Source organism: Entelurus aequoreus, linkage group LG02, assembly GCF_033978785.1.
Source record: "Entelurus aequoreus isolate RoL-2023_Sb linkage group LG02, RoL_Eaeq_v1.1, whole genome shotgun sequence".
NCBI classification, from domain to species: domain Eukaryota; kingdom Metazoa; phylum Chordata; class Actinopteri; order Syngnathiformes; family Syngnathidae; genus Entelurus; species Entelurus aequoreus.
The window spans coordinates 55,663,846-55,691,282 of record NC_084732.1 but is presented as its reverse complement, the minus strand read 5'-3'; the positions used below and the strand labels follow the sequence as shown (position 1 = coordinate 55,691,282).

At 41.2% G+C, this 27,437-nt stretch overlaps 1 protein-coding gene and 1 long non-coding RNA gene across 2 annotated transcripts in view; both read left to right on the top strand.

Annotated features, from left to right (window-relative positions):
* The window catches only part of LOC133635932 (uncharacterized), a 578,226-nt gene that overhangs the window by 118,486 nt on the left and 432,303 nt on the right, over positions 1 to 27,437 (top strand). The window lies entirely within an intron of this gene.
* On the top strand, positions 3,597 to 8,919 carry LOC133635926 (uncharacterized). The gene is made up of 15 exons (XM_062029395.1): positions 3,597 to 3,811; positions 4,061 to 4,137; positions 5,573 to 5,645; positions 5,799 to 5,880; positions 5,996 to 6,073; positions 6,163 to 6,237; positions 6,343 to 6,369; positions 6,488 to 6,678; positions 6,881 to 6,998; positions 7,151 to 7,242; positions 7,358 to 7,435; positions 7,525 to 7,599; positions 7,699 to 7,839; positions 8,043 to 8,113; positions 8,789 to 8,919. The coding sequence occupies exons 8-15, from the start codon at positions 6,516 to 6,518 to the stop codon at positions 8,795 to 8,797; spliced, it is 747 nt and encodes a 248-aa protein (XP_061885379.1). The 5' UTR covers positions 3,597 to 3,811; positions 4,061 to 4,137; positions 5,573 to 5,645; positions 5,799 to 5,880; positions 5,996 to 6,073; positions 6,163 to 6,237; positions 6,343 to 6,369; positions 6,488 to 6,515; the 3' UTR covers positions 8,798 to 8,919.

Below are 27,437 nucleotides of genomic sequence, written 5' to 3'. Positions count from 1 at the left end.
GTCCAGGAAGGCGACGACGGCAGCAGAGGTGACCGTTCCCATGGGAGCCACCTCAGGCCACTTGGAATGCAGGTCGTAGACCACCACAAGAAACCTCTGGTGGTGTGGCACATTATGCAGCTCACCACAGATATCAAGCTGGAGATGGTCCCACGGTTTAGTTGGCCAGTCCAGGGGCTGGAGTGGAGGCGAAGCGGGTGGCCCAGTCTTCCCACTGGTGAGGCACGCTGCACAGGAGCGGATGAGTCCCTCCAGGTCTCGATCGATGGCGGGCCACCACACTGTGTCACGGCACCTTTGCTTGGCTTTGACTATGCCAAGGTGACCCTGGTGTGCCATCTGTAAGACACACCCTCTGAGGGCTACTGGGATAACAGCGCAGTGTCCCCGGGCGATGCAGGCCTCACCCCAGCATGACAGTTCGTTCTTCACACGGGAATACGGCTCTAGCTCAGGTGGGACACGGGAAGGCCAACCGTGTCTGATGTAGTCACGCAGCATGGTGAAGACAGGCTCGGCTGCTGAGGCCGTCTCCAAATCACGAAGGGAGACAGTGTCCTTCAATGGTGAGTGGACCAGGTGGACAACGTCTTCTTCGTCCTCCGGGGAGACAGCGGGGCCCTGGGTGGTGGCAGGACGGGACAGGTAGTCTGCCACCACGTTATTCCTGTCAGGGGTGAATTGTAGCTGAAAGTCATACTGCTGCAGACGGTCTGACCATCTGTGAAGACGGAGGGGCCTGTGCCCCACACCAGAGGTAGACATCAGGGTCGTCAGGGCCTGGTGGTCCGTCCGTAAAGTAAAGGACCTTCCGTATAAGTAGAGATGCCAACGCTCACATGCCCATATACAGGCGAGTGCCTCCCGTTCGCCCACTGAATATTTCTGCTCAGTGGGGCTGAGCGCCCGAGAGGCAAACGCTACCGGTCTCTCTACGCCATCATGGATCTGTGACAGAACGGCACCTAGAGCCACTGCGGAAGCATCACAGGTCACGAATGTGGGGCTGTCCAGTTGGAAGTGCGCCAGGATCGGAGACGTGGTGAGGAGCCGCTTCAACTCGTCGAAACCAACCTGGCACTTGGGAGTCCAAGACCATGGTGCCTCCTGCCTGAGCAGCATCCTGAGCGGGGCCGTAATGGAGGAGTACTGAGGCAGGAACCGCATGTAGTAGGCTGTCATCCCCAAAAATGATGCCACCTGGGAGGCCGTCGCAGGAGTGGGGACGTCGATGATGGCATCCACGTTCGACTGGAGAGGCGAGATGCCGTCGGCGGAGACACGGAACCCAACAAAGTCTATGGCGGGTGCAGCGAAAACACACTTCTCTGTGTTCAGCGTGGCATGGTGGCGCTTGAGTGCGGTGAAAACCTGTTCCAGGCGGGCATCGTGTGTGGCAGCATCTGGCCCATGCACCACAATATCATCCAGATACGCCACAGTCCCAGTGCAGCTAGCGAGGATTGTGGACATGATTTTCTGGAAACAACTCGGCGCTGAATTGAGCCCAAAAGGCATCCTCGTGTAGCGGTACAGGCCAGTGTGGGTGATAAACGCTGTCAAGTCCCTACTCTCCTTATGTAAAGGGACTTGTAAATAGCCCTGGCGCAAGTCCAATTTACTGAAAACTCGGGAGCCGTGGAAGTGTGTAGTGAGTTCCTCCGTCGTAGGAAGAGGATATTTGTCAGGCACCACTGCCTTGTTCACTTGGCGGAGGTCGACGCAGACTCTCAGTCCGCCCGACTTCTTCTTGGCGATGACAATGTTGGACACCCATGGGGAAGCGTCGATGGGCTCTATGATTCCACCAGCCTGGAGGCGTTGAAGCTCCTGCGTAACGCCGTCCCGCAAAGCCAGGGGAACACGGCGAAGGGGCTGGACCACGGGAGGCACGCTGTGGTCCAGGAGTGGCTTGTGTGTAAATGAGCTGAGGCAGCCCAGGCCGTTAAACAGCTCCGGCTGGTCGTGTTGCCTCGGAGACGCTACGTGTAGAATCCGCATACCGCTGTTGTCCTGCAGGGTAAAACCCAGGCTAGTGAAAAGGTCGAGGCCCATGATGTTCTCGCCGCGGCGCGTGATGTGGAACGGGAAACGGTCCACAGCTGTAGAGGTGTAGCGAACCGGGAGGTAGAGAAGGCCGACGACATCGATTTTGCTGCGGCCGTAGCCACAGAGGGCAGTGGACGGGGGCTGTAGCTGTCTGTTCGGGAAGAGCAGGTTGCAGGTGTCGACATTCAGTAGTGACACTTTGGCCCCAGTGTCGAGGAGGAGAGGGACACAGCAGTCATCCAGGTAAACAGGGCACCTCGAGAAAGTCGCTGAGTGGGGGCCTACAGTGCGCACAGGCACCGCCGGGTCATGTGACTGTGCATCAGGGTAATCGGCCGGAGCGGACCGGCACCACCTGGCAAAGTGGTTAGGCTTCTGACAACGGCGACAAGTTTGGCCCCTAGCAGGGCAGTCCTGGGCCCTTGTTGCATGGCGGTTGGAGCCACAATTCCCACACCGTCTCTGTTGACGTGTTGGCTGGGGACGCGCTACCTGTATAGCAGCATCAGGGTCTGAGGTTGATAGCTGTTGCACTGACTGTTCAATAACAGGGGTAGGCCTATGAGGCTTATTTTCCGCAATTTTGGCCGCACATTCAGTAGCCGATTCCACTTGTATTGCGATTATTAGTGCGTCATCAAGTGTCAAAGTTGCATCCTTGAGTAACAACTCCTCCTGCACTCTGGGATTAGACGTTTTCTCAATGAGCTGGTCTCGAATGAGTTCATCAGTGAGGTTGCCGAAATTACAGTTCTGTGATAGGGCTCTTAAATCTGCTACATACTGCCTGGCAGACTCACCCGGGCGCTGACATCTTCGTCTGAACTCCAACCGGCGGAGTAGGATATTCTGTGATTTTACAAAATGTCCGCTCAAAGCTGTTATGACTGCATCATAAGTGTCCAGCGTACCGCTGAGAGAATTGAAAATTCTGTTCCCCTCCGCTCCAAGCAGGTGTAGGAGAATGGCGCGCTTCCTCGCGCTAGTGGCATTGTCCAAACCTGTGGCCAAAAGATACGTCTCAAAAGACGATTTCCACTGATTCCAGGGAATGACAGGATCGCCCGGGAGGGGTAGAAACGGGTCCGGAGGTGGCAGGGAGAATATAGGTGTGTCAGCCATCCTCGTTCGCCAAATGTTATGTTCGAATAACAGACACAACAGCCTCGCTCAACTTCACAACAGCACCCTCCTTTATTTCAGTAACTTCCTCAAAAGGCCCAGCCCAACTACGGTGGCTTCAAGGTATCAAAAGGCACAACGTAAATAGCCTGAGTAAGACAGTAGAACACATTACCAATAGGCATTCAAGTATAAGAACAGTATTTAAGATTAACTTGAATGAACACAACAGGAACACGAACGTAAGTATAGATTTATTGATTTATTGCTACATTCATAGTAAAGATCGGCCTTTGTGTTTCCATAATCATTTATGTATGATTGTAATGACGTTGTTTGATATTAGGACTAGCAGTAAAACTTTATATTCTGTAAAAAAAGGCTTTTATTTCCAGCGCCGCCTCCCAGAATGCTTTGCATGGGGACGTGCGTCTGACGTCAAGTATCCAGAAAATTCGAAATGGCTGCACGCGGTAGGTGAGGCCCGAGCGAAGAAAAGTGGAAAAGAGTGTTATTCGTCAAAAAACCCACACAACGACGGTCATTTTTTCACCGTGCTATTGTAAAATTGTCTTTTATCTGTGTTTTGTGTTCCGGGGGACCCCGACTCCAGAATGTGAAAGTTTCCCGCGTGAAGCCGGTGAGTAAAAAGTTCAATACAGTTAACTTAGGCTATCTTTTGTCAGAGGCTGTGAATGTGTGTAGGTTACATGCTACGATATTCCACATATTTCCAACTGCTTGAAACGAAAGCGTATTACTTTATTGTCAGTGTTGTTTAGGCCCAGGTCGCTATTACTTCGTTATAACAATGTAACGTTAACGGAGTGGAAACCGCCGTTCTTTGCTATTAATATGAGTGTGTATTATTTCTTTCTTTGTTCTTTAGTGGAGCTCGAGATCCTATTTACTGTGGACTAGCTGAGTGTGACGCCCTGTTGTTTTTGTTTCCATTAAAAAAAAAAGGTATGTCTATTATGTGTTTTTTGGCATAGTTAATTGTAGAAAAAAATATAAAATGAGGTGATGTGAGTGGGAAAAATTGCTGCACATAATAAGGATCCTTTTTCTTGATCTATATTTTTGTTATTTGCTGATGTATATATTTTATATACTGTTTTTTATTTAATTAATTTATTAGAGACTATTTTATGCTTTATTTACCTTTTTTTATTATTATTATTTTATTTACTATTATTATTTCCACATGTAAGCATAAATAATTGATCATATTAGTACATTGTTTGATTGCTTTGCTTAATCCATTCCATAATTTAATTCCACATACTGATATACCGAAGGTCTTAAGTGTTGTACGTGCGTACAAATGTTTTAAATTACATTTCTCTCTAAGATTATTTTTCTCCTCTTTTTTTGAGAAGAATTGTTGTACATTCTTGGGTAGCAGGTTATAGTTTGCTTTGTTTATAATTTTAGCTGTTTGCAAATTCACTATGTCGTGGAATTTCAGTATCTTTGATTCAATAAATAAAGGATTTGTGTGTTGTCTATATCCAACATTATATATTATTCTAACTGATCTTTTTTGTAACGCCATTAATGAATGAAGTGTACTTTTGTAATTATTTCCCCATATTTCTACACAATAACTCAGATATGTAACACTAGTGAACAGTAGAGAATATGAAGTGATTTTTTTGTCCAGAACATGTTTTGCTTTATTCATTATTGACGTGTTTCTTGCTACTTTATGTTGTATATTTTTTACTTGAGATTTCCAGTTCAATTTATCATCAATCATTATACCTAGAAATTTGGTTTCATTTACTCTTTCAATTTCTATTCCGTCTATTTGTATTTGTGTTTGACTTTCTCTTCTACTGTTACCAAATAGCATTATTTTAGTTTTACTGAGATTCAAAGATAGTCTGTTTTTGTCAAACCATCTTTTTAATTTGTTAATTTCTTCTGTTATTATTTGTATTATCTTCTGTGTGTTCTCTCCTGAACAAAACGCTGATCTATTGCATTGGTAATTTCTTCTGTAATTTAAATTAAAGCCATTGAAGTTGAAACATTAGCTCTGTATCCATATTGGTTCTCTTCGAGTATTCTATTTTTATTTATGAAACTCTCTAATCTGTTATTGAACAGTTTTTCAATGATTTTAGAAAATTGTGGAAGTAAAGAAACAGGTCTATAATTTGTAAATTGATGTTTGTCTCCAGTCTTATAAATTGGTGCAACTTTAGCTATTTTCATTTTGTTTGGAAATTTACCTGTTTGAAATGATAGGTTACTAATATACATCAATGGTCCAGAGATCTCTTCAATAACCTTTTTTATCGTTTCCATATAAATTCCGTTACAATCAGTTGAAGTCTTAGATTTAAAAAATGTTCACGATTGTAACTATTTCCTCCTGTGTCACATTACTGAGGAACATGGAGTTGGGATTTGCAATCTGAGGCAGAGAATGAGGAGCTGCCAGAAAAAAGGAACAGGAAGCCAGTGTAAGTGTGTTCCGTCTTGTTTTTGTCATGTTTCTACAGTAATAGGAAGGTTATTTCCGGTAGCATTCAAAAATAGACCAGAGATGCTTGTACTATATGTATATTTGGCAATTTTGGTATTGCAATAATCCTAATGATATGGTTACCCAACAGCCATCATCTGATGATAGCGAGGAAGACCCGGGAAATGGTGACCTCGCATCTTTGGGGTTGGCAAGCCAATTGCACAGGCAGAGTAAGGAATAATCTCTTAACATTGAAAAAAACGAAACCACCGCATTAATATTAAAGATATGGTTAACATTCTTAGTGCTAAAGATATTCCCCTCTCCTTGTATCCCTTCTCCCAGCTCCACCGTCTCGCTGAGTGCCAGCAAGAGTCATGAGTACTTGTCAACTCGACTCCTCAACTGGAGATAACTTTCTAGGTAAAGACTGATCTCCAAAAATATATCTCAGCATCCAGTAACCATGGTTAACAGATCACAACCATTTAATACCAATTTATCTCCCTTAGCACCTCACCATGGGGAAGGACGTATTCATATGCCTTCACCAGCACCTGCATTAAACATGCAGAGAGTTACACAAGGTAGGGACTGATCTCTGTATACACTACACCCATAATTTCAAACCCTACTTTACGATTGAGCTGAAGTTCTGACTATTGTGACCTGTACTTTTACCTTTCTTATAGTTTTTACCACCTTGGGGCACCATTCAGGTAAAATCTCAGCTCATCTTACTTGCTTATTTGTATACACTAACACCTGTGCATGCTTTTGTCCACGTTGTTCCTTTGACGATGAATAAATACCCCTTTTCTTTCTTTCTACATTAAGGGTGCCTTTTCATCTGATTAAATTTATAATGAACAGGGACGTTGCGGTTGTCCCAAGTGGATGGTATGATGATAGGATGGTTTTCTGGCCCAGCTATAAAAACACAGACAGAATTGAAAGGGCCGCTTTAAATGAGGAGCAGCATGAGCCAAACTGGCCAAGATTTGACGTTTCTGTTGTCCGAACTTGTGGTATGCAAATTCATAATCTTCTTGTTTAAAAATAACGTCATAGTTGCTTCTCTTTATGCTTGGAATAACCTATTGTGTCTATGTTCTGACCAGGTCTCTTGTAAGAGAGAGACCTGATTTATCATCATCAATAATAATAATATTCTGTTCAGCTCTACAGCTAATTTGAAACTCATGTTCATTTTAACATATTCAATTTTAGACAACTACAAAGACGCATTAAAAATAATGCAACAATATGGAAAGGGCTGCGACACCTCAGACCTGCAATCTGAGGCAGAGAACGAGGAGCTGCCAGAAAAAAGGAACAGGAAGCCAGTGTAAGTGTGTTCCGTCTTGTTTTTGTCATGTTTCTACAGTAATAGGAAGGTTATTTTGGTAGCATTCAAAAATAGACCAGAGATGATTGTACTATATGTATATTTGGCAATTTTGGTATTGCAATAATCCTAATGATATGGTTACCCAACAGCCATCGTCTCGGGGACTCAGATGATAGCGAAGAAGACCCGGGAAATAGTGACCTCGCATCTCTGGGGTTGGCAAGCCAATTGCACAGGCAGAGTAAGGAATAATCTCTTAACATCGAAAAAAAAGAAACCACCACATTAATATTAAAGATATGGTTAACATTCTTAGTGCTAAAGATATTCCCCTCTCCTTGTATCCCTTCTCCCAGCTCCACCGTCTCGCCGAGTGCCAGTAAGAGTCATGAGTACTTGTCAACTCGACTCCTCAACTGGAGATAACTTTCTAGGTAAAGACTGATCTCTGAAATAATATCTCAGCATCCAGTAACCATGGTTAACAGATCACAACCATTTAATACCAATTTATCTCCCTTAGCACCTCACCATGGGGAAGGACGCATTCATATGCCTTCACCAGCACCTGCATTAAACATGCAGAGAGTTACACAAGGTAGGGACTGATCTCTGAAATATTAGTGTATAGATAGGCCCCTTGGGTATTACCAGTCATGGTTAACTGATGGCTCTCTCACAATACCCACCTCACTAGGAACGGCAGTCCCTCCTCGACTCCCTCCACCCCCCTCACCAGCAGCCCTCAACATGTGGCAGACAGAGGAGCCTGGATCCAGCCTGGCCTACAGGCCAACATGGCGAGGGGGAAGAATGGCCGACAACATTTCCTGCTCTGGTGAGCAATAACTGACAAATACCGGATGGTCATTCTGTGCCACAAATTTTGGAAAAAATTCAAATTCACAAGCAATCACATATTTTCTTCAAACTTTGTCAATAACTTTTGTCATTAACTAAGGTCAATAGCTAATGTCAGGATTATGAGTAATGAGGATAAACACTGAAACATGTTAATTTTATACTGCTGTTTGTCAACAGCGCCTGAGGTAATCCACATCCTTAGCCTGCTGGAAACTATTAAGCACAACCAAGACCAGCTGATTGCGAAGGTAAACTTCTTAAGCCTTGAATAGGTCAATAATTCATAATGACATTGATTTTGAGTCATTATTATTTTTTAAAGAAAGAAACAGCCTACATGGCAGCTTTGTGTGATTAGAGTAAACATTGCTACATTTTCTTGTTACATTTCACCTGTTTGCTCTTTAAATACCACTTTTAATGTTTTTTATTTATTTCAATCGTATTTTTTAAAAATGTGCCCTGGGGCCGTTAAAAAATGACCTGCAGGCCGCAAATGGCCCCCAGGCCGCACTTTGGACACCCCTGGCCTACACGAATACAAACATAGAATGATAGTACAAATATAATAAGAAAACAATGTCAACCTCCCAAAGTTGGGTTATGGATATTTATTTATGCCCCCCACCCTCAAACCCCCGCCGCCGTCATCCAATAGAGCCACACAAGTACTCTGATCAAAGAACCAAATAACAATATTGTTTGAACATTTTGGATGTCTTGCACACCTATACCCTGATCACAAATTCATAGTTTATGCACCTTATTTTAACCACCTCCAGTAACTTTAAGTCATGTTTTTTTTTCAAATGTAATCTCCTTAATACCTATCACATATTTTGTATTGTGTAAGCATACTTGGCTTTGGATGCTACATACCATAAACATAAACGTATCTGTCTTGTAATCTTGTTTGATTACAGGTGCTGTGAGTAAAAATGTGTTGACAAGGTCAGCCACGGACGCTGAGGTCACCAAACACGCCATCAGGTGGTTCAACTTGGCGGGGGATCGGGCAACGAGGAGACGAGTCCCGCTTCCGCCTCCTCAGGAGGAATAGAGATGTATATGTATAAATAAACAACCTTTTATTGGACTTCTTGTCATTCACCAGTTATTAATTTTCTGATATGTTAGCTGTGCATGGAGCAGCGTTTCCTTAAAGTTGTAGCCTAATAGATTAAATACGTATATTTACTTTTTATATATATATTTATATATTATATATTTACTTTATAGAGTGAATTGACCATTTTCTGTTTCTGCATATTGACAATATTGTTAGTTTAAATATACAAGGCAATGCATATGTAAGCTTATATTGCTGTAGTAGGGCTTAGTGAATTTTTTAGTTTCCTATTTTATCCTACAGCAAGAACAGAAGGGATTTTGAAAATAAGATAAAGGGGTCCAAAACGGCCAGATGAGCCAGGGTTTTTATGAGTCCATTGCTGGTCCGCGGCGGGAGGTTAGGCTTTGATCATGGGTGCGGAGCGGATGCAGCGCGCCGTCACGGCGCACCCGCCGCACCCGCCGCGGAAATAAGGCTTTGATCATGGGTGCGGAGCGGATTCAGCGCGCCGCCACGGCGGATCCGCTACCCGCCGCCGTGGCGGATACGTTCCTGAGAACAAGTGGACGCCGATGCGGGTCCGTTTCGCGGTTCCGTTCCGGAAAGCGCGATACCTCCGCGGGCTATCCGCCGCGGAGTGTTTTTGCTGTGTGGGGAGGGAGCTCGTAGTCCTTGGCTTGGCAGTCCAGGAGAGCACACAGAGGCTAGCAGGCTGTGGCAAGCAGGCTGAGGCTAGCAGGCTGAGGCTAGCAGGCTTTGGCTAGCAGGCTTTGGCTAGCAGGCTGTGGCTAGCAGGCTGTGGCTAGCAGGCTGAGGCTAGCAGGCTGTGGCTAGCAGGCTGAGGCTAGCAGGCTGAGCAGGCACACACGGCAGGTAGGGAACTGAAGGCAGAGGGAAAAAACAGGAGTAGAATGAGGAGCCAAAAAACACAAAAATGGCAGATTCGCAAGATATCCAAAAGTGCTAGAATACAAGAACAAACGGGCGAGAAGCGTTACCACATGTAGAAAGGTGAACGTGCCGAACACTAATCAGAGGCAGGTGAAACCAATTCGTCGTACCCATGGTAACCAAAACAAACCCCTGAAGTGCACAAAACAACTAAGGAAGTCCAAAACTAACAGAATATAACTAAACAAAACATGATCCGGACCACGGATCATGACAATGGTGGATTTTAGAGTGTTCAAAGAAGAAATTAATGCATTAAAACAGCAGATTGGATATCTTGTTGCATGCCATGCAACAAGATAACATCCATTGGGACAATAGCAGTGTTGTGGAGACCATTAAGATTAAGATTAAAGATTAAAGTACCAATGATTGTCACACACACACTAGATGTGGTGAAATTTGTCCTCTGCATTTGTCCCATCCCCTTGGGGAGCAGTGGGCAGCAGAAAATGGAGATAACAGCAGTGCGCCAACAGTGGCATACCATGCAACAAGATAACACTGATTTGAAGAACTTCAGGGAGGAGATGGCTGCATTGAGACAACAGCCCAATGCCAGACAACAAGATGTTACCAATCAGGGAACTATCACTGTTTTGGAAAACTTCAAAGAGGAAATGGATCACTTTACACGATAGAATGACATCATCATTGCAGGGCTACGCATCAATCCTAAGCAAGAGCAATGGACAACAGAAGAGAATCAGAAAACATGGACGCTGCTTCAACAAAGCAACAAGTGGTCAACTTTCTGCAATTAAAAGGAATTGATGTGCATATTAACACCATTGATGTGTGCATTCCACTGAATAGAAGAGGCAACAATGAAAAGGGGTAGGATTAAATAAGATCAGCTTCTTCCTACTCCTTTTCGGACGTGCTGCATGTTCGAAATAAACTGAAACTGAACTAAATTGAACTGAACTGAACTGTTAAAAAAAAAATATGCAGGCTCAGTCGCCAACATTTTATTGTAGAATTTACGGTTTCTTTTACAGCATATTATTGGAAATGGAAAACTGGTACCATAGTTTTTTTACGGTAACATTCTGGCAACAGAGCAGCCAAGTTTTTTACCATGAAATCTATTGCCCTTTTTACAATGTAGAATTAAATATTTTAACAAAAGTATTTTAAGAAAAAAAAGTATGATAATAATATTGTTTTCCATTGTTAGATAATATTGAATACAAATGTAAGCAATTGCATGTAGAACATGTACTGTATTTTTTCTGTCAAAACAAAAAAAGGAAAATATTTAGTAAGAAAAGATGAAGTACTTTATTGACACATTATTTCCAGGATTTTGCGGGCCACACACAATGATGTGGCCACATTTGTCCCCTGGGCCTTGAGTTTGACACCTGTAATCTTGATTAAATGTACTGGATATTCCTTGGTGTAAATTTTGCTCCACAATTCCAAAAGTACAGAAATGCATCATTTGATAATGTACACTGTTTACACTTGTAGACAAACATCACAGCTATTTTATTCCAAGACACGGTCCAAAATGAACTTATTAATCATGATAGAGATTCACAGGTCACTACATTAGGTACACCTGCCCACTTTCAGATCAATACACAGCTGAATAAAAAAGCTGCTCTTACCAGCATTATTGTCACTGCATGTCGCACGTCAGTGTTAGTGTGCATGCCACAGTTAGAAGGAAATAATTATCGTACCTAATCTTGTGCTTCCTCAAATCCAGTAGTAATGTTGTTGTTGTTTTGTTTTTTTGTCTGAGTTTAGCGGCTAATCCAATATTGTACAGGTCCATCTTGACAAACAGTCCTGTGGAAAAATATCATGAAAAATAAGTATCGAAGTATTTACTTTGTGGACATCAAAGCAGGTAGGAGGGCATTAGACAAGAAGGAATAACACGTGAGGACGCAGGCAGACCCTGCCCCTCTCTGGCAGATAGCTTTTAACTTCATGTTCAAATAAGTGTGTATCCATTGTTAAAAGAAGACAGCAAAAAAACAACATCCAGAGGCATCCAACCCAGATTTCCTCACAAAGTTGCTTAATATTAGGACCAGTCCAACAGCATGCCTGTAATTATTGATTACACATAGGGCTGGGCGATATGGCTGAAAACCGTATCACAAAATAAGTTTTTAATATTGGTCGATATCGATAATATTATTTATGACCTATTGAAAATATGGACCAGGAGAAAAACATATTAAATGTTAACATTTTTGTTTCAAATATAACCTTCCTTTGATTATAATCCCCTCATCTTTCAAGGCAGAAAGAAAGGACAAGTCAACACAACCAAGAAAAACACTCAAACAATGTAAACTAAATTTTGAAATCACAATAAACACTTAAAAATAACTGTGGAGGGGGGCGTGGCCTGCGGGCCTGCAGCGAAGCGGGGTGTGCCAGGACCGGCTTCGAAATCAGCGACAGGTGCGTAGATGGCTCGCCTGGGCCTGGTTATCTAATCACCTGTCGCTCTGTTAAAAGGAAGCAGCCGGGAGGAGAGAGAGTGCCTCGCCATCCGGTGGGCGGTCGGAGCCCTCCGGTACTACCTTCTGGGGCGCTCATTCAGTCTCTGCTCGGACTACAAACCCCTCCAGTGGCTCCACCGCATGAAAGATGCCAATGCGCGGATCACCCGTTGGTATCTAGCTTTACAACCCTACAATTTTAGAGTGATCCACAGACCGGGTGTGCAGATGCCGTGGCAGACTTCCTCTCCCGCTCCCCCACAGGGGTGGGGGGGAGGGAGTAGGCGCGGCCGGACGGCTTCCCGGCCTGCGTCTGGCGGTGTAGGTATGTGGAGGGGGGCGTGGCCGGCGGGCCTGCAGCGAAGCGGGGTGTGCCAGGACCGGCTTCGAAATCAGCGACAGGTGCGTAGATGGTCCACCTGGGCCTGGTTATCTAATCACCTGTCGCTCTGTTGAAATGCAGCAGCCGGGAGGAGAGAGGAGTTGGAGTTGGAGGTGCTGCTGAGCAGACGCAGATGAAAAAGACGTGCTGAAAATCAGAAAGACTAGACACTATTTATGAAAAAAAAAACAGTGTTATAACCGGAATTCCTGGTTGTCCTGTCAATGCTTGGTGGTCCGAAGAACCCACTGGAGGGCAACCTCCACAATAACTTATTTAAATAAAGTGACAAAATAGGGAATAAGTAAGAAATGCTTAATAAAGTGTAACAAAATAGTGCAAAGTGTGAAAGTATAAACATAGAGAACCCTGAGAAGAACAATTGTTTTAAGGTTTACTGCCAGGAACTTTAAGGCTGTGTAACTTCAAGTTTGGTCTGTTATTCTTATTTAAGTATGGTAATAATGTATGTTATGCAGTAATTCTTATTTAAGTATGGTAATAATGTATGTTATGCAGTAATTCTTATTCAAACAGCCATACTGTCGAGGTGATTTTTCCCGTTTTATCCACAATTACTTCGCTCTCTGCAGCACTAATTGTTACTTTCTCTTCTCACTCCATGCAGAGAATCAACAGCTAGACAGCAAGATGGCACATCCAAACTTGACAGTTGAAACTGTTACACGATTGACTGTTCAGCGTGTCCCTCCCATTGCTCATTGTCACTTCCTGTTTTGCTATCCTACCACACCACGAGTGCCTTTGTTCATGCAACCAAACATGCTTCATTGTTTCCGGTTTCTTTCGACCCCCAAAAACTATAAATACATCAAACGTTTTATTGAACTAATTTTTTTTAATTGAAATCGATTACTTGTCTATCACGAATTGATATCGTTTTATTGGCCTGGCTCTAATTACACATTTTTGTAATCAAGTAATCTGTTTCCATCTGGATGTGAATCCTTGTACGACACTTTTTCTTTGAAATAATCTTTTTAAATATTTAGGATTTTATGAATATAACAGTTTCAGAACACTTTCTTCAAAGAAACCCAGAAAATGATTACCAAAAAAAAAAAAAACGGCCCATTATCTAGAGCAGGCCTGGGCAATTATTTTGCCTCGGGGGCCAAATTTTGAGAAAAAAATGTGTCTGGGGGCTTGTATATTTATTTTTAGGAACACTAATACTAAACCTCACAATAATGTCTTATTGAATGCTAAAAACGTAATGGAATTTTACATTTTCTACTGAATGAGACACCCAGAATGTACATGAAAATAAAGAAATTGGGATTTACAATATTAACTATGAAGGATAAAACACTGAATATTGACAACATATGAACGTCATACCCCCTCGCGATCGACATATTCTACAATCAAGCGAAACGCAACAAAAAGGAAACAAACAGTGAAATACGAAGGTAAAGGGTAAAAAAACCCCACCTACGATCTGATATATCTGATGTATCACTAAGCTTTAGAACTTTGCTGTAAAAATCTCCTTCCGCCTCTGTCCCTGATACCCGCATTTCAGGCTGGCCGCTCTGGAAACACTCTGTGGAAACACTCCCCACCCACAGGTCTTGGTGCATCGTCTGAGCTGCTGTGACTTAGATTACCATAGTAACTAGTTAGATTACCATAGTAACTAGTTAGATTACCATAGTAACTAGTATATTATGCAAAAGCGCAGATTCCAACCATTGAACTACTTTGTATAGTTCAAGACTTACGGTTTGAAAACATCACTGCACATCATAATGGCAGCTACAGTTTCCATATTAAAGGCCCACTGAAATGATTTTTTTTAATTTAAACGGGAATAGCAGATCCATTGTATGTGTCATACTTGATCATTTCGCAATATTGCCATATTTTTGCTGAAAGGATTTAGTAGAGAAAATCGACGATAAAGTTCGCAACTTTTGCTCGCTGATAAAAAAAAGCCTTGCCTGTACCGGAAGTAGCGTGACGTCACAGGAGCTAGTATTCCTCACAATTCCCCGTTGTTTACAATGGAGCGAGAGAGATTCGGACCGAGAAAGTGATGATTACCCCATTAATTTCAGCGAGGATGAAAGATTCGTAGATGAGGAACGTTACAGTGAAGGACTTGAGAGGCAGTGATGGACGTATCTTTTTTCGCTCTGACCGTAACTTAGGTACAAGCTGGCTCATTGGATTCCACACTCTCCTTTTTTTATTGTGGATCACGGATTTGTATTTTAAACCACCTGGATACTATATCCTCTTGAAAATGAGAGTCGAGAACGCGAAATGGACATTCAGTGCCTTTTATCTCCACGACAATACATCGGCAAAATGCTTTAGCTACGAGCTAACGTGGTAGCATCGTGCTTTAACTGCATATAGAAACAAAAAAATAAACCCCTGACTGGAAGGATAGATAGAAAATCAACAATACTATTAAACCGTGGACATGTAAATACACGGTTAATGCTTTCCAGGCTGGCGAAGGTTAACAATGCTGTGCTAACGACGCCATTGAAGCTAACTTAGCAACGGGACCTCACAGAGCTATGCTAAAAACATTAGCTCTCCACCTACGCCAGCCAGCCCTCATCTACTCATCAACACCCGTGCTCACCTGCGTTCCAGCGATCGGCAGAAGGACGAAGGACTTCACCCGATGCGTTTGGCGGCCCGGAGACGTAGGAAGTCAAGGTGAGGTCGGCGGCTAGCGCGGCTAGCGCGGCTAGCGCGGCTAGCGCTTCAACAAAGTCCTCCTGGTTGTGTTGCTGTAGTCCGCTGCTAATACACCGATCCCACCTACAACTGTCTTCTTTGCAGCCTTCATTGTTCATTAAACAAATTGCAAAAGATGTCCAGAATACTGTGGAATTATGAAATGAAAACAGAGCTTTTTGTATAGGATTCCACGGGTTACCATAACTTCCGTTACTCTGACTTCGTCACGCGCATACGTCATCATACCGCGACGTTTCAGCCGGATATTTCCCGGGAAGTTTTAAATGTCACTTTATAAGTTACCCTTACTATAACAATCTACAAGGTTAAGGTTGCTTCTCTTTCTTCCCCTCCATTTTTCTGCATTCTTTCGTATCTCAAGTTATCATTACGTATATGTATTGTTGCATTTGAACAATTGTATTGTTGATAATAAAGGTAAAGTACTGGTATTGTTTATTATCAATAGCACTATTTCTATTGGTATTCATATTGCTCCATTTTTAGTGTAATAATGCTCATTGTCATTTCTGTATTTTTTTAAAAATGTTTTTTTTAATTTTCGCTAACTGCTTATTTGCTATTACTTTTACCATCATATTTGTACATGTCGTATTTGCTGATGTTGCTCTGTTGTTGTTGTTGTTGTTTTTGTCTCTCTGTCTAATCCCCCTCTTGTCCCCACAATTCCCCCCTCTGTCTTCCTTTTTCTCTCTTTCTATCCCCTCCTGCTCCGGCCCGGCTGCACCAAATGATAATATAAATACATTTAATAAAGTCAAAATACAAGTAAGGCAACAAGAGAAGTATCCTACACTTCTCTTTTGTAAAGTAAATCTGAACAGCCGATATGGGCATCTACATCTGCTATATGATTTGCCCGAGAAGCTGGGCAGGACATTATAAAAAATAAAAAATAAAAAAAATAAAAAATAAAAAGTTAACCCGGCCGTATTGGCATGTGTTGCAATGTTAAGATTTCATCATTGATGTATAAACTATCAGACTGCGTGGTCGGTAGTAGTGGGTTTCAGTAGGCCTTTAAAGATCTTAAAAAATTATTTGGAAATGTCCGCAGGGCCAGATTGAAAAGCTTAACGGGCCGCATGCGGCCCCTGGGCCTTAATTTGCCCAGGCCTGATCTAGAGACTCAAGAGGGCTCTTATTGCCCTGATTAAATGTGCCTTCCCTCCACTTTGTGCAGGCAGACATACAAAAAGAGGAAAAAAAAATTCCCTGGGAGGGAGCAGATGTGATGTGGTATTAGAGAGCAATATTTCAAATAAACGAAACAATAGCGGCTAGCCTTCTTGATGATATTGGATTATCTTAAAGCCCTAGGCCATGTCACTGTGCCTTTCACCACAACAGAGCAAATGAACAGAAAATACTGTAAGAAAAAAATGGCCCCCAGCCAGAGTACGTCTCTCCATGTGTTGACCCAACCAAATGTGTGTGATGCTCACAGTCGGCCAGTCAAGCACAGAGTGTGTCAGTGTGTTGGGTCCTCGCCTTGAATATGTAGGCTAATTGTGCATGAGGCATTTTGATTTCACATAAACCATCATTAATGAATATTTTGCTGCAGTCTAATTCAAACGATAAGCCTTGCAGATTTCAATGTGTGTATCTCTATTCGTGTGTGTGCATGAGTGTGTGTAAGGGAGGAGTGCTAGTCTATATTCGGCCTCATTAAGAGTGAGTTGATGGGTTGGCAAGGTTAATAGAGATTCATAATCTAAGCACAGCTGCAACCCCCATTCTTTATTAGGCTAGAATGTGTGTGTGTGTTTGAATGTGTATGTGTGCGTGTGCGCACAAGCACGTGTTTATTATTCATGTTAGCTTTTAGGCATGACTTTTATGTACGCTTCTCTCGCCTGTTTGCATGGCTCTGCATGTGCTCTGTAATCCGGTTTACAGGAAACACACCACAGCCGAGCACATGGTCAATTTCCCCCTCCTGGTCATATTACTATCCAGAGGCATAATCCTCTGTTGTAATTCGGGAGATGGCTCCTGCCAGTCAGGGCGTGCTAATAGGTCACATAAATCTCAGTGTGAAGCCGGGATTGGGCTGAGGCCAGGATAAATCGTGTATTTTCCTCTTCTGCTGTCAAAGATGTCCTTGTGGCTTGATTACCAATAAGCACTGATGAAAAGGGCAGTTACACGTATACACACACACACACACACACACACACACACACACACACACACACACACACACACACACACACACACACACACACACACACACACACACACACACACAAGGAGTGGTAATCTCAAATAGTTCATGCTTTGAATACCGATCATGTTGAAATACCAATGGAGTACAGCTGAGAACTGGATTTAATGTCGGCATGTGTTGAATCCCGCAAATTATTTTTCTTATGTGTAGAAACATTTGGTCATCTCACAGGCCAAAATGTTTAAATTAATTAAGACTCTAAGGACTTATTTCTAAACATAAAACTAGAGATGTCCGATAATGTCTTTTTTGCCGATATCTGATATTCCGATATTGTCCAACTCTTAATTACCGATACCGATATCAACCGATACCGATATATACAGTTGTGGAATTAACACATTATTCTGCCTAATTTTGTTGTGATGCCCCGCTGGATGCATTAAACAATGTAACAAGGTTTTCCCAAATAAATCAACTGAAGTTATGAAAAAAAATGCCAACATGGCACTGCCATATTTATTATTAAAGTCACAAAGTGCATTATTTTTTTTAACATGCCTCAAAACAGCAGCTTGGAATTTGGGGCATGCTCTCCCTGAGATAACATGAGGAGGTTGAAGTGGGCGGGGTTGGGGGGGGGGCTAGCGGGGGGTGTATATTGTAGCTTTCCGGAAGAGTTGGTGCTGCAAGGGGTTCTGGGTATTTGTTCTGTTGTGTTTATGTTGTGTTACGGTGCGGATGTTCTCCCGAAATGTGTTTGTCATTCTTGTTTGGTGTGGGTTCACAGTGTGGCGCATATTTGTAACAGTGTTAAAGTTGTTTATACGGTCACCCTCAGTGTGACCTGTATGGCTGTTGATCAAGTATGCACTGACGGGAATTTTGGCTATTGTTCGCTATCATTATGAGAATATAAAAATTAATAACAAGGAACAAAGAATACAATAACATTTGACATATTGGGCTTTATTTGTTTTTATGTACTTTGCAGTACTTTTACCAGCCTCAAGAACGAAGGGGTTGAAGGCCTAATAAGAAGGGAAAGGATAAAGGTGTGTTTTTGTTTATTCTAGTTAGTCATGAACCATAAATGTTGAACCGGTGTTCTTAATATATGTCCTTCTTAAAGGAACTAAAGGGAATGTTGGACAGTGGGGACAGAAAGTCCAATAGGATGTTACTGTGGAAGAACCCTGGGGAAAATCGAGCCCTGAAAACAATATTAAAATGCAAGGCCAACGTGTTTCGGTGACAAACACTTCAGTAATATTTTTAGAGTAATTTTTTAAAAGTGGTAATTTTGTCAAAAGAGTGTACGAATATATGTTTATTCATCATTGCTATGTCCAACAGATGAATGACCTCATTCAATTAATCAAGACAACGTTGTTGTTGGACTACACTGCTCTCCAAAATGTTGACTTTATCATTATTGTCAAGGTGCCAGAGGTACGTTCACATTATAGTTGAACAAGACATTCAGGTATTCATTGATGGATCTCTAATAACTATAATTATAACTGCTAATTTAACACTAATAAAGTGGTGTATGTTCTCTTCCTTGTAATTGTTTTATATTGTCCTGAACTGAAATGTTATTATTTGAATGCAGACCACCACTAACATCTTAATTCGTCATGAGGGTTTCTCAGGATTCCATGTAGAAAAAACTCCTTGGAACTCTGATTGAACGGTCATATTTTTGTATTTTCATTTAATGCGGTTTTCTTGGTAAGCTCATTCTTCCACTACATTTATTTGACATCATAGTTCCAAGAATAAACAACAACAAGTTTAAGCTATAAATTTTCCCAACAAGTTTAAGCTTTGGACTTGTATAATTTGATAGTTGATTCATAAAATTCCGACTAACTGATGATTTGATCATAGTCACGATGATTAATATTAAGGATTAATAATATGTAACTGATTAAATATTATTAAAACGTTTGATTAAACTAAAAATGTGTCTCGTATTGCCAGACAGCAACTCGATTCAATCTGCAATTCAATAATAACACATAATCACGGTAATTATGATGTGGTGTGCAAAATATAATGATCGCTGACATTTATCCAGCTAATATAGCGGCCAAAAAGTCAAGAAAATAAAGAAAATAGGAAAGCACATTTAAAGTCAAAAGAGACCACAGCTGTGCCACTGGTCACGACCAGTTTTATTAGCGCCCCTAGTGGTAGGGACCACTGGTTCCAGAACAGACCACAGAATCCGCTACAACCCCCTCTCCATAATTGTCTAAATAAATTGTAGACCTACATGATAAAATGTACACATTACATTCTAATGATATAACAGAAAATAGTTACATTATTATTTAACATAAAACTTAAAATATCATTTCTCGAAGTTATGCACTCCAAATTGCCAACAGTTCATGTAACTTTGTGTATGCAAGCAATGTAACACTTAATTATAGCAGTTCTCAAGACATTCTTAATATTACGATTTGAGCGTTAAGTACATGTTTATGTTCCATTTGCATTATTACCTGTTTAATAAATAAAATTATTTTAATGCAAGTGTTCAGTTCAGTTTCAGTTTATTTCGAACATGCATACACTACAATGTGATGCATCACATAAATCCAGTTGTTTCATTACAGCATGTCCAAAAAGGAGTAGGAAGAAGCATAGCTTATTTAATCCTACCCCCTTTTCATAGCAGTTTTATGCAATTTCTTTGTTCTCCGTTTGTAACAGAACAACGAATAAATAAATTATAAATAAATACACATACCATAAGTAAGTTAACAAATATTAAATACATAAAGAATCATAATCTTTTTTTTTTTTAAAGGTTCAAGATGCTGGGTGCTGGTGCTGACTCGGGGGCCAGTCCGGGTGCTGGTGCGGGTACGGGAACCAGCCTTGGAGTGGGTGCTAGTACGGGAACCAGCCTTGGAGCAGGTGCTGGTACGGGAACCATCCTTGGAGCGTGTGCTGGTGTGGGGAAGAGTCCTGGAGCGTGTGCTGGTGTGGGGACCAGTCCTGGAGTGTGTGCTGGGTCGGGAACAGTCCTGGAGCGTGTGCTGGGTCAGGGACCAGTCCTGGAGTGTGTGCGGTGTTGGGGACAAGTTGTGGAGTGTGTGCTGGGTCGGGGACCGGTCCTAGAGCGTGTGCTGGTTCGGGGACCAGCCCTGGAGCGTGTGCTGGGTCGGGGACCAGTCTCGGAGTGTGTGCTGGGTCAGGGACCAGTCCCGGAGCGTGTGCTGGGTCAGGGATCAGTCCTGGAGCGTGTGCTAGTAGTCTGGTTGGTGGGTGCAGCCAGGCAAACCGAAAGACCGGTGGTAGCGGTCTTGCTGGCTGCATCTGTGCTACCCCAACAGCACAGTCGTCAGTACATCCCCCCCTGCGACAGCGGATGCCAGACGCTTCCTGCCAACTGAGGAACAGTCACTAAGGGTGGGAGGCGGGCGATCAGGCGGCGGGCACATCCCTCCATCCCCATATCAGAGCTAAGCAGTCCCTTAAAAAAATGTTGTGGAGGGCTAGAAAAAAAATTTCCAGGGCGGAGGGAAAAGAAAAAGACATAGTGAAAAAAATCAAGAAAAAAAAATCACTGGGAGCGGGGCTAGAGTCACTGGGAGCGGGGCTAAGAATCACTGGGGTTAGAGCTAGAGTCACTGGGGGCGGGGCTAGAGTCATATATATATATATATATATATATATATATATATATATATATATATATATATATATATATATATATATATATATATATATATATATATATATATATATATATTTTTTTTTTTACAATATAATATATATAATAAAGAAACAATACTACAGAATGGTGTGTGACAAAATCCAAGAGTGTGTATGCCGTAAAACTATGTGTAGGAATTAATTTCTGAGTGTTACCAGAAGTGATGAGTGAGAAGCAGAAGATCAGGAGGACAAAGCAGAGCTCGGAGGTCCGTGAGGCGAGGAGGAAGTCGGGGGCTACACGGGGCGAAGAAGGTTTGTGTCCAAGCGGGTGGTCGAAATCTAACAGGCAGTCCGGGAAACAAAGGAAACGCGGGGTGAGACGAGACGCACAGTTCGAAAACAGGAACAGGGATTTGCTGCAGGAACGACACGACACGACAATGAAACACAAAGGGGAAAACAGAGAGAGAGCAGGATTGCATCAAGCAGGTATCAGGCTTACTTTACGGGAACGGATGGTTACGTTCTGGCCCGGAACGCAGGTCTGCATTGGCTTACGAAGCCCAGCCAGATCATCACCGACAGGTGCACAGATTGTAGATTGAATGCAGCTGCTGGCGGAGTGAAGCGTGCAGGAGAGGAGCAGCCGCGGGTATGTCCCGAGGTGCGCTCCTTGGGGCTCCTTGAGGAATGCGCTTTGGCATGAGCCCAGGCCGTGACAATTTCTTTGCTTAATCCATTCCATAATTTAATTCCACATACTGATATACTAAAGATTTTAAGTGTTTACGAGCATACAAGTGTTTGAATTAGATTTTCTTCAAAGGTTATATTCCTCCTCTTTTGTTGAGAAGAAATGTTGCACATTCTTGGGTAGCAAGTTATAGTTTGCTTTGTACATCATTTTACCTGTTTGCAAATGCACCTAGTCTTTGAATTTCAATTTTTTTAATGTAATAAATAAAGGGCTTGTATGTTCTCTATATCCAACATTATGTAATATTCAAATGTATCTTTTTTGTAAAACCGTTAGTGAATGAAGCGCACATTTGCAGAGAATATGAAGTGATTTTTGGTCCAGAACATGTTTTGCTTTTTTCATTATTGATGTGTTTTTACTACTTTATGTTGTATGTTTTTTACATGAGGTTTCCAGTTCATTTTATCATCTATTATTACACCCAAAAATGTGTTTTCTTTTACCCTTCCAATATCTACTCTGTCTATTTGTAATTGTGTTTGACTTTCCCTTCTACTTTTACCAAATAGCATTATTTTAGTTTTACTGAGATTCAAATTCAATTTTTGTCAAACCATCTTTTTAATTTGTTCATATCTTCTGTCATTGTTTGTGTTAGCATGTGTGTTCTCTCCTGAACAAAACACAGTTGTATCATCTCCAAATAATAACTAACTTTAAGTCCTTTGTAACTTTACAAATGTCGTTTATATAAAAATCGAACAATTTTGATCCTGAGGTATGCCACAAGATATGTTCATCTCTGTAGACAAGTGTGTTCTCCCATCTTCACGTATTTCTTCCTGTTGGTTAAGTAACTTCTTACTCAGTTCAATTCCAATCCTCTGATTCTATACCTTTCTAATTTGTTTATTAAGATATCATGATTGATTGTGTCAAATGCTTTGTTAAATCCATAAACACTGCAGCAGCTCATTATTGCATTGGTTATCGCTTCCGTTATTTCAAGTATTTGGCTCTGTATTCGTGTTGGTTGTCTGTGAGTGTTTAATTTTTATTTATAAATTGTGCACAATTTGTTTTAGAAAACTCTGGAAGTAGAGAAACAGGTCTGTAGTTTGTAAACTGGTGTTTGTCTCCAGTCTTATAAATTGGTACAACTTTTGCTATTTTCCTTTTATCTGAGTATTTGCCTGTTTGAAATGATAAGTTGCTGATATATGTTAAAGGTTCTGAAATCGTTTCAATAACCTTTTTTATTGTTTCCATATCAATTCCGTTACAATCCGTTTTCACAATATTGATTATTTCTTCTTTTCTCACACCTTCGAGGAACATAGAGTTGGGATTTCTGTCCATAGTGTCATTCAGGTCCTTAACTGACTCGGGATCTAGAATCTTTTCCTCCAGATTTGGTCCAATGTTCACAAAGTACTTATTGAAGCTTTCAACTACTTTGTTCATATTGTCATTTTTCACATTTACACCTAAGGAGTATTTAGGATAGTCCTTTGTAGCACCATTTTTAATAATGCTATTTAGGATGCCCCATGTTGCTTTCATATTGTTTTTGTTCCTGTCCAATAATTTACTGTAATATTCTAAAATGTGTTATGTTCGCATTGCGCATAATTTAATTTTACTCTCCGCTCAGAGCAAGTGAATACGTCATACCCCGCCATGCATCTAGCTCCACCCAGCTTGTTTGCTGAATAAAATGGCGGACGATATGCTCCGTTGCATACTACACTCTAGTTGAATGCATGTTCAGAAATCAACTAAAAAAAATCTGAGGCTTTTTAGTTAGTCTCCAAGTCTAAAATGATTCTAAAATATTGTGATGCACCATATTCAGATTTATTGAAATTTGTGGAGAGTTGATTTATTATGGTGTACTCTATCAAGACAACTTCAAAGATGCGTTACCCTTTTTACTTTATACAAAACCCAAAACCAGTGAAGTTGGCAAAAAAAATAGAATACAATGATTTGCAAAAAAAATTTCAACTTATATTCAATTGAATAGACTGCAAAGACAACATATTTAATGTTCGAACTGAGAAACATATTTTTTTTGCAAATAATCATTAACTTAGAATTTAATAGCAGCAACACTGCAAAAAAGTTGGCACAGGGGCATTTTTACCACTGTGTTACATGGCCTTTCCTTTTAACAACACTCAGAAAATGTTTGGGAACTGAGGAGACTAATTTTTTAAGCTTTTCAGGGGGAATTCTTTCCCATTCTTGCTTGATGTACAGCTTAAGTTGTTCAACAGTCCTGGTTCTCTATTTTACGCTTTGTAATGCGCCACACATTTTCAATGGGAGACCGGTCTGGACTACAAGCAGGCCAGTCTAGTACCCGCACTCTTTTACTAAGAAGCCACGCTGTTGTAACGCGTGCAGAATGTGGCTTGGCATTGTCTTGCTGAAATGAGCAGCGAATGCAAAAGACGTTGCTTGGATGGCAACATCTGTTGCTCCAAAACCTATATGTACCTTTCAGCATTAATGGTGCATTCACAGATGTGTAAGTTACCCATGCCTCGGCACTAATACACCCCCATACCATCACAGATGCTGGCTTTTGAACTTTGCGCTTATAACAGTCCGGATGGTTCTTTTCCTCTTTGGTCTGGAGGACACGACGTCCACAGTTTCCAAAAAACAATTTGAAATGTGGACTCGTCAGACCACAGAACACTTTTCCACTTTGCATCAGTCCATCTTAGATGAGCTCGGGCCCAGCGAAGCCGGCGGCGTTTCTGGGTGTTGTTGATAAATGGCTTTCGCTTTGCATAGTAAAAGTTTTAACTTGCACTTACAGATGTAGCGACAAACTGTAGTTACTGACAGTGGTTTTCTGAAGTGTTCCTGGGTCCATGTGATGATATCCTTTACACACTGATGATGTCGGTTTTTGATGCAGTACCGTCTGAGGGATCGAGGGTCACGGGCATTCAATGTTGGTTTTCGGCCTTGCCGCTTACGTAAAGTGCTTTCTCCAAAATTCTCTGAAGCTTTTGATGATATTACGGACCGTAGATAGTGAAATCCCTAAATTCCTTGCAATAGCTCGTTGAGAAATGTCGTTCTTAGATTGTTTGACAATTTGCTCACACATTTGTTCACAAAGTGGTGACTCTCGCCCCATCCTTGTTTGTGAATGACTGATGGAAGCTGCTTTTATACCCAATTATGGCACCCACCTGTTCCCAATTAGACTGTTCACCTGTGGGATGTTCCAAATAAGTGTTTGATGAGCATTCCTCAACTTTCTCAGTCTTTTTTTGCCACTTGTGCTAGCTTTTTTGAAACACGTTGCAGGCATCAAATTCCATATGAGCTAATATTTGCAAAAAATAACAAAGTTTACCAGTTTGCACGTTAAGTATCTTGTCTTTGCAGTCTATTCAATTGAATATAGGATGAAAAGGATTTGCAAATCATTGTATTCTGTTTTTATTTACGATTTACACAACATGCCAACTTCACTGGTTTTGGGTTTTGTATTTTAGTCGACAAAACTTACTGTAATTTTAGTCGACTAAAATGTTTGGGAATACATTTTTGTCAAAAGTTTATGACCAAAACTAAATCAAAAACTGCTGTCAAAATTGACACTGGCTCTTTCAAGTGAATGGCAAGAAACGATTCACAGTTGTAGTCTGTTCCTTCGCGAGCTGTTTTTAAATGTAAATTGCCCACACTGCCTGCATATGTCACCTGACCGGAATGGAGTCACACTGACTGAAAAAACCTGCAAAATGACAAAGAGTCAAAGGAAACGTAGCAGCTTTTGGTTCATTGATTTGTTAAGTAACCTAGTTTAAGTGTCCACACACCAGGCAAGGTAGGGAAATTTTGCATTTACATTTAAAAATATTGTGCTCAATTTTATTTTCGTTTTCGTTTTATTTTTTATTCACACAATATTCTAGATGGTAAAATGTCTCAAATGTGTGTACATTTCTAGTGAAATTAACGAAACCACAACCAGGATGAAATAAAAATTCTAAAAAATATTTCTCACAAATGCAATATGAATGGTTGAAACGTTAAATCATTCAGATCCAAATTTTACCTCATATCTGCTACCAGTGATACTTTTTCTTGATCAAAACAAGTAACTTTTAAAACAGTTGTAAAAAATAGGGCTGCGAATCTTTGGGTGTCCCACGTATCGATTCAATATCGACTCTTGGGGTCACGATTCGATTCAAAATCGATTTTTTCCGATTCGACGCGATTCTCGATTCAAAAACTATATTTTCCCGATTCAAAACGATTCTCTATTCATTCAATACATAGGATTTCAGCAGGATCTACACCAGTCTGCTGACATGCAAGCAGAGTAGTAGATTTTTGTAAAAAGCTTTTATAATTGTAAAGGACAATGTTTTATCAACTGATTGCAATAATGTACATTTGTTTTAACTATTAAATGAACCAAAAATATGACTTATTGTATCTTTGTGAAAATATTGGACACAGTGTGTTGTCAAGCTTATGAGATGCAATGCAAGCGTAAGCCACTGTGATACTATTATTAATTTTTTTGTTTATTTTTATAAATGTCTAATGATAATGTCAATGAGGGATTTTTAATCACTGCTATGTTGAAACGGTAACTAATATTGATACTGTTGTTGATAATATTCATTTTTGTTTCACTACTTTTGGTTTGTTCTGTGTCGTGTTTGTGTCTCCTCTCAATTGCTCTGTTTATTGCAGTTCTGAGTGTTGCTGGGTCGGGTTTGGTTTTGGAATTGTATTGGATTGTTATGGTATTGATGTGTATTGCTTTGTTGGATTGATTAATTAAAAAAACAAAAACGATTTTTAAAAAATGTGAATTGATTCTGAATGCACAACGTGAGAATCGCGATTCGAATTCGAATCGATTTTTTACCATACCCCTACTAAAAAAGAACAAAAATCCAGTCTTTCGAACAGTTCTTTGAAAGAACCAGCTTCAGAGAGCCATAAATCCCATCGCTACACTTTTAAAGGCCTACTGAAACCCACTACTACCGACCACGCAGTCTGATAGTTTATATATCAATGATGAAATCTTAACATTGCAACACATGCCAATACGGCCGGGTTAACTTATAAAGTGCCATTTTAAATTCCCCGGGGAACTTCCCGTTGAAAACGTCTAGATATGATGACGTTTGCGTGTAACGTCAATGGTTGAAACGGAAGTATTCGGACACCATTGTATTCAATACAAAAAGCTCTGTTTTCATCACAAAATTCCACAGTATTCTGGACATCTGTGTTGGTGAATCTTTTGCAATGTGTTTAATGTACAGTGAAGACTGCAAAGAAGAAAGCTATAGGTGGGATCTGTGTATTAGCGGCTGGCTGCAGCAACACAAGCAGGAGGACTTTGATTTGGAT